Source organism: Oncorhynchus mykiss, chromosome 8 (genome assembly GCF_013265735.2).
Source record: "Oncorhynchus mykiss isolate Arlee chromosome 8, USDA_OmykA_1.1, whole genome shotgun sequence".
In the NCBI taxonomy this organism is placed as follows: Eukaryota; Metazoa; Chordata; class Actinopteri; order Salmoniformes; family Salmonidae; genus Oncorhynchus; species Oncorhynchus mykiss.
In genome coordinates this window covers 28,762,129-28,769,926 of record NC_048572.1, presented here as the reverse complement: position 1 = coordinate 28,769,926, position 7,798 = coordinate 28,762,129, and the positions used below count along the sequence as shown (strand labels likewise).

Here is a 7,798-nt window from a genome sequence, read left to right as displayed (position 1 = left end):
TAAATACATGTACGAGCAATGTCAGAGTGGCAGGTCAGACATCCATTTAGATAGCATCAGAGTTATCCTCAGTGAACTAGTTTCAGATAGATACCAGACATGGATAATATAGTACTATTCTATCACTCATTCTATAGTCCTCTGGATACTATAGCAGAGATACATTTTAGCCCATCAGAGGGGGATGAGCTGACTGGTCCTTTGGCATTGTCCTTTGTTCCTGGACCGTTTCCCATGCAACTCCAGGTGTCAGAGAGCACATACATTAAATCTGTCTGTCTGTCCCTCCTTTCTATTCCCTTTGCTTTTTACCTACCCCATCTCTCTTCTTCCTATTCTCTCTCTCACCACTCTCTGGCTAAGACTAGAGGCCTACTTCATTCAAATGCCTCTTTATGGTGCCCATTAATCAACAATAGGGCCATGGCCTGATACTGCTCTGCTGGACCCTATTCATTCATCACAACCTTTCCCCAGATGATGCAGTTAGTGCAGGGGTGTAATAAACACTATTGAACCAAGGCCGCCTTCAGCAAACAGTCACTACTCTCACTTTATTTTGTGGATATGTTTGGATTTAACCAATTTATTTTATTTTTTAGGTGACTTTATGGGTGGTGCTACTTTACCAGACTACTGAACATGACCTGGATTGGATGGCTCATGTGTTTAATGGAACATGTGACACAGTGGTACAAGCCACTCTCATGAAATTTCCATTTTAATCACTTTCATCTTGTCTGATCCTGTCAAATGCATATCCTCACACATTCTTAACAAGCTCCCTTCAGATGAAGGGCACTTGTATTCTCCTGAAGGTGTTTACAGAGCACTAACAATCAGGACAAGACACCTAAAAAACATAGCAGTGCAAACCCGGAACTTTTCATAACCCATGCCCCATATATCTCTGCACTCTCTTTCCCTCATGTACTAGCACTTTACAGACCACTAGATGTACCATGAAGTGTAATCAAAATGATACACTTTATTTGTATATCCTGTATCTTTATAGTGTAGGCTACTTATATGTCCTTGTTTTTACTGTCTGACGTTGGTTGGCCTGTCTGTAACAGTGTTGAATATCATAGCAGAATAAAATAGTAGCCTGCTTTATCCGTCCATTATATGCTACAATGACAATGGAATCTAGTCCATTGAGATATATAATAACTAGTAAATTATATTTTCAGTTTCAGTTTATTCCAACAGAATTCGCAGACCATGGGCTAGATTCAATCTGTAGCCCGGAAGATCCACGTTATATCGCGATTGAAATGTATAGGTAACTTCAAATTTTTTGGTTACTACATGATTCCATGTGTGTTATTTCATAGTTTTGATGTAGAAAATAGTAAAAAATAAAGAAAAACCATTGAATGAGTAGGTGTTCTAAAACTTTTGACTGGTAGTGTACGTTTTTTCTGTTATCGAATCAACATTATATCAGCCTTTTTCAATGCAACAAACCAAAACAAATCTAACTTTGCCAGATTGAGTCTGCAATTTTGTTGCAGGCAGAGCCAGAGTGCAACGTAGTAGAATTATATTGCGGGGGACGAGTGGATGTTCAATAACTTCAATCACTAGTAGGTAATACACATGATTGAGGAATACTACAGTGTGTATTATTGTATGCTACAGTTTTCTACAGTGAGTACTACACATGATAGAGGGATACTACAGGGTGTAGTATTCTACAGTATATTGCAAAATTATATTGTAAGTACTACTGTCACGTTCTGACCTCTATTTCCTTTGTTTTTGTATTTATTTAGTATGGTCAGGGCGTGAGTTGGGTGGGCAGTCTATGTTTGTTTTTCTATGTTTTGGTCTAGTTCTATGTTCGGCCTGATATGGTTCTCAATCAGAGGCAGGTGTTCGTCATTGTCTCTGATTGGGAACCATATTTAGGTAGCCTGGGTTTCACTGTGTGTTTGTGGGTGATTGTTCCTGTCACTGTGTTTGTTTGTCACAGGATAGGACTGTTTTGCGTTTGCACATTTCTTGGTTTTGTTAGTTTGTTCATGTGTATTGAGTTATTAAAACATGAATAACCACCACGCTGCGCTTTGGTCCGCTTCTCTTCCTCCTACAGACGAACGCCCTTACAGAATCACCCACCTACCAAGGACCAAGCGGCGTGGTAAACAGAGGCAGCAGCAACAGCAGCAGCAGGAGAAGTGACTGGTGCAGCAGGAGCAACAGCAGCAGCAGCAAAGGCAGCAGCAGCAGGAGCAGCAGCAGCTACAGTGGGAGAGGCTGCACCACCTGGAGAAATGGACATGGGAGGAAGAACTGGACGGGAAAGGACCCTGGGCAGAGCCAGGAGAATATTGCCGCCCCAAGGCCGAGCTGGAGGCAGCAAAAGCAGAGAGGCGGCATTATGAGGAACTAGCACGGCAGAGCGGATGGAAGCCCGAGAGTCACCCCCAAAAATTTCTTTGGGGGGGGCACAGGGGGAGTGTGGCAGAGTCAGGAGTCAGACCTGAGCCAACTCCCCCCGTTTATCGTGAGGAGCCAAGGAGGAGCTCAGAACCAGAGCTGGTGTTGGAGGTGAGCGAAGCAGAGACTGTGAAGGAGTTAATGGGGAGATTGGAGGAGAGTGATATGAGGGACTTGCTGGTTTGGTGCATGAGGCACGACATTCGCCCGACGGAGCGTGTCAGGGATTTAATGGCACCGGGGTCAGCTCTCCATACTCATCCTGAGGTGCGTGCGAGGGGTCTGGTGAAGACTGTGCCAGCCTCACGCACCAGGCCTCCTGTGCATCTCCCTAGCCTTGCACGTCCTGTGCCATCTCAGCACTACAGTGCTCATAGCAGTGCTAACTGTGGCGGGCGTGGTGCTGGTCAGGCACCGTGTTATGCAGTTGTGCGCACGGTGTCCCCAGTACGCGTGCTTAGCCCGGTGCGCTACATCCCAGCTCCCCACATCTGCCGGGCTAGGGTGAGGATCCAGCCAGGGCGGTTGGTGCCAGCCCTGCTCTCAAGATCTCCAGTACGCCTTCACGGTCCGGTCTATCCGTCACCACCTCCACGCACCAGCCCTCCGGTGGCAGCCCCCCGTACCAGGCTGTCTCTCCGGCCCATCCGTCCAGAGCCTTCCTCCTCTCCAGCGCTGCCGGAGTCTCCCGCCTCTCCGGCGCTACCAGAGCCTTCCTCCTGAACAGATGTCAGTCCATTACTGTGGGCCAGGAAACCACCCCATGTGCTTTCTTGGAAACGTGAGAGTTTCAGTTTCAATATTTCAAGCTTTGTATTGTAGCCAACAGATCATTAGAACTCTGAACAACAAGCATACTGCACAGCTGAAGCTAAGCTCTGGTCTACAGGTAAGATCTTCTTCACTTCATTTATTTGTAGTTATTTATTTGAAAAATATTAGATCCTAGATGTACATAGATGTACATGTACAATGCATCAGTGACAATATGTACTTTGCAGAGATTTTATTTATTATTGCAACATTGTAATTTCTTCATCTCTGCTCCGGGTCTAACTTCAGGAGGACATTTAGTGTGAGCATAAATTTGTCCAGAGTTATCAAAAATAACCATCATATTTCAAATAAATGGGGAGGCATATTATAATATTGCAAGTTCCAAATACTTCAACTCAGAATTGGGGCCTTCAGAAAGTATTCACACACCTTGACTTTTTCCACATTTTGTTGTGTTACAAAGTGGGATTAAAATTGCATTTAATTGTAGTTTTTGGTCAACGATCTACACAAAATACTCTGTAATGTCAATATGAGAAAAAAATGTTTTTAAAGCAAAATGCTAATATAGTATCTTTATAAGAGAAGTATTCAACCCGAGTCAATCAATATATGTTAGAATCACATTTGGCAGTCATTACAGCTGTGAGTTCTTCTGGGTAGGTTTCTAAGAGCTTTTCTTAACTGACTTGCCTAGTTAAATAAAGATTAAATAAATAATCTTTAAAAAAAGACCACCATTTTCAGGTCTTGCCATAGATTTTCATGCAGATTTAAGTCAGACCTGTAACTTGGCCACTCAGGAACATTGACAATCTTCTTGGTAAGCAACTCCAGTGTAGATTTGGCCTTGTTTTTTTAGGTTATTATCCTGCTGAAAGGTGAATTCATCTCCCAGTGTCTGGTGCAAGGCACACAGAACCAGGTTTTCCTCTAGGATTTTGCCTGTGCTTAGCTCCTTTCCATGTATTTTTTATCCTGAAAAACTCCCCAGTCCTTAACCATTACAAGCATACCCATAACATGATGCAACCTCCACAATGCTTAAAATAATGGAGAGTGGTACTCAGTAATGTGTTGTATTGGATTTGCCCCAACATAAAACTTTGTATTCAGGACAAAAAGTTATTTGCTTTGCCACATTTCCTGTAGTATTACTTTAGTGCCTTGTTGCAAAGAGTATGCATGTTTTGGAATATTTTTTATTCCGTACAGGCCAAAATGTAATGAATAACTTCACCATTCTCAAAGGGATATTCAATATCTGCTTTTTTAAAAACTAATCTATCAATATGTTTCCTTCTTTGCAAGGCATTGGAAAACAAAATGTGGAAAAAGTCAAGGGGTGTGAATACTTTCAGAAGGCACTGTACCAGTATGATAAGGCATACCAGCATAATAAATCACACATCCTGTATTACTGCACTGGGAGAATGTTGTATTTGTCTGATCCCCAAACAAAATAAAGAGCGTTTATTTGTTGTGTTTATATTGTTATTTGTTTGTGTCTTTGCCAGTGTGTTTCTATAGGACAAAGTAATGGCAGGCCAAACAGTGTCCATGGAGGGGCCAGTGTGTCTAATTGAGAACGACAGTGACGGGAAACTGTGTGTGGTCCGCAGCGCACTGGAAACCCTGAGCCAGATTGAGCAGCATGTGGTAGTGGTGGCAGTGGTCGGCCTGTACCGCACCGGCAAGTCATACCTCATGAACAAACTGGCTGGGACGAACAAAGGTGGGAACATTAATTATTACCTTAATTTATTACCTAATACAATATATTATTATACGCTGGTAGTAGGCCTGGTTAGTGATTATTAGGGTCTGACAGTCTACAGTATATGGCACATTTCCTTAGATGCCTCAGAATGTAGGCTCTGCTTGCCAGTTCTTACGCACAGGAATTTGAAACTCTACAGCTGCTCCATCAGGATCGACATATGCTTTCTAAAATCAACATTGATTTTGTTTTGCTGACAACACTCTCAAATCCGACCCCATAATAAGGCTGTAAGACATTTAGGGGTATTAGTTTCCCCAAATACAACACATACAGTAGCTACTGATATTCTCTAGGTTTTCCATGCATTATATGATTTTGTGAGATTTCCGCAGCAAATGGAATACTTGCACACAAATACTTGCACACTTCTCTGAATTTGCCCCAGTAGTTTGCACTTACACGGAATACAAACCGGCTGCGCGCGTGCGCCATCGTGCATAAATTTGTTTTGTCCCCACAAATCAAATCAATTCAAATTTATTTACATAGCCCTTCGTACATCAGCTGATATCTCAAAGTGCTGTACAGAAACCCAGCCAAAAACCCCAAACAGCAAGCAATGCAGGTGTTGAAGCACGTTGGCTCGGAAAAACTCCCTAGAAATACCAAAACCTAGGAAGAAACCTAGAGAGGAACCAGGCTATGAGGGGTGGCCAGTCCTCTTCTGGCTGTGCCGGGTGGAGATTATAACAGAACATGGCCAAGATGTTCAAATGTTCATAAATGACCAGCATGGTCAAATAATAGGTCTGGGACAGGTAGCACGTCCGGTGAACAGGTCAGGATTCCATAGCCGCAGACAGAACAGTTGAAACTGGAGCAGCAGCACGGCCAGGTGGACTGGGGACAGCAAGGAGTCATCATGCCAGGTAGACCTGAGGCATGGTCCTAGGGCTCATGTCCTCCGAGAGAAAGAAAGAGAGAAAGAGAGAATTAGAGAGCAGGAGAAGTACTCCAGATATAACAAACTGACCCTGACCCTGACACATAAACTACTGCAGCATAAATACTGGAGGCAGAGACAGGAGGGGTCAGGAGACACTGTGGCCCCATCCGATGATACCCCCGGACAGGGCCAAACAGGAAGGATATAACCATACCCACTAGAGGGAGCCCCCACACCACTAGAGGGATATCTTCAACCACCAACTTACCATCCTGAGACAAGGCAGAGTAGAGCCCACAAAGATCTCTGCCACGGCACAACCCAAGGGGGGGCGCCGACCCAGACAGTAAGATCACATCAGTGACTCAACCCACTCAAGTGATGCACCGCTCCTAGGGACGGCATGAAAGAGCACCAGTAAGCCAGTGACTCAGCCCCTGTAATAGAGTTAGAGGCAGAGAATCCCAGTGGAAAGAGGGGAACCGGCCAGACAGAGACAGCAAGGGCGGTTCGTTGCTCCAGAGCCTTTCCATTCACCTTCACACTCTTTGGCCAGACTACACTCAATCATATGACCCACTGAAGAGATGAGTCTTCAGTAAAGACTTAAAGTTTGAGACCTAGTTTGCGTCTCTCACATGGGTAGGCAGACCATTCCATAAAAATTGAGCTGTATAGGAGAAAGCCCTGCCTCCAGCTGTTTGCTTAGAAATACTAGGGACAATTAGGAGGCCTGCGTCTTGTGACCGTAGCATACGTGTAGGAATGTACGGCAGGACCAAATCAGAGAGATAGGTAGGAGCAAGCCCATGTAATGCTTTGTAGGTTAACAGTAAAACATTGAAATCAGCCCTTGCCTTGACAGGAAGCCAGTGTCGGGAGGCTAGCACTGGAGTAATATGATCAATTTTTTTGATTCTAGCAGCTGTATTTAGCACTAACTGACGTTTATTTAGTGCTTTATCCGGGTAGCCGGAAAGTAGAACATTGCAGTAGTCTAACCTAGAAGTAACAAAAGCATGGATACATTTTTCTGCATCATTTTTGGACAGAAAGTTTCTGATTTTTGCAATGTTACGTAGATGGAAATAAGTCTTGATATGTTCGTCAAAAGAGAGATCAGGGTCCAGAGTAATGCCGAGGTCCTTCACAGTTTTATTTGAGACGACTGTACAACCATTAAGATTAATTGTCAGATTCAACAGAAGATCTCTTTGTTTCTTGGGACCTAGAACAAGCATCTCTGTTTTGTCCGAGTTTAAAAGTAGAACGTTTGCAGCCATCCACTTCCTTCTGCCTGAAACACAGGCTTCTAGCGAGGGCAATTTTGGGGCTTTACCATGTTTCATTGAAATGTACAGCTGTGTGTCATCCGCATAGTATTGAAAGTTATGTTTTCGAATGACATCCCCAAGAGGTAAAATATATAGTGAAAACAATAGTGGTCCTAAAACGGAACCTTGAGGAACACCGACATTTACAGTTGATTTGTCAGAGGACAAACCATTCACAGAGACAAACTGATATCTTTCCGACAGATAAGATCTAAACCAGGCCAGAACTTGTACCTGTAGGCCAATTTGGGTTTCCAATCTCTCCAAAAGAATGTGGTGATCGATGGTATCAAAAGCAGCACTGAGGACAGATGCAGAGCCTCGGTCTGATGCCATTAAAAATTAATCTACCACCTTCACAAGTGCAGTCTCAGTGCTATGATGGGGTCTAAAACCAGACTGAAGCATTTCGTATGCATTGTTTGTCTTCAGGAAGGCAGTGAGTTGCTGCGCAACAGCCTTTTCTAAAACTGTTGAGAGGAATGGAAGATTCGATATAGGCCGATAGTTTTTTATATTTTCTGGGTCAAGATTTGGCTTGGGAAATCCTCACTTGGGGAAAGCTGCTTTTTA

The 7,798-nt window shown here is 43.7% G+C and overlaps 1 protein-coding gene across 1 annotated transcript in view; it reads left to right on the top strand.

Annotated features, from left to right (window-relative positions):
- Positions 1-3,253: 3,253 nt before the first annotated feature.
- LOC110529748 (guanylate-binding protein 1) overlaps positions 3,254-7,798 on the top strand; it is a 29,880-nt gene continuing 25,335 nt past the window's right edge. Inside the window, exons 1-2 of the mRNA XM_021612228.2 lie at positions 3,254-3,334; positions 4,740-4,957. Of these exons, the coding sequence (XP_021467903.2) occupies positions 4,762-4,957 (196 nt within the window). The 5' untranslated portion in view covers positions 3,254-3,334; positions 4,740-4,761. The remainder of the gene's footprint in view (positions 3,335-4,739; positions 4,958-7,798) is intronic.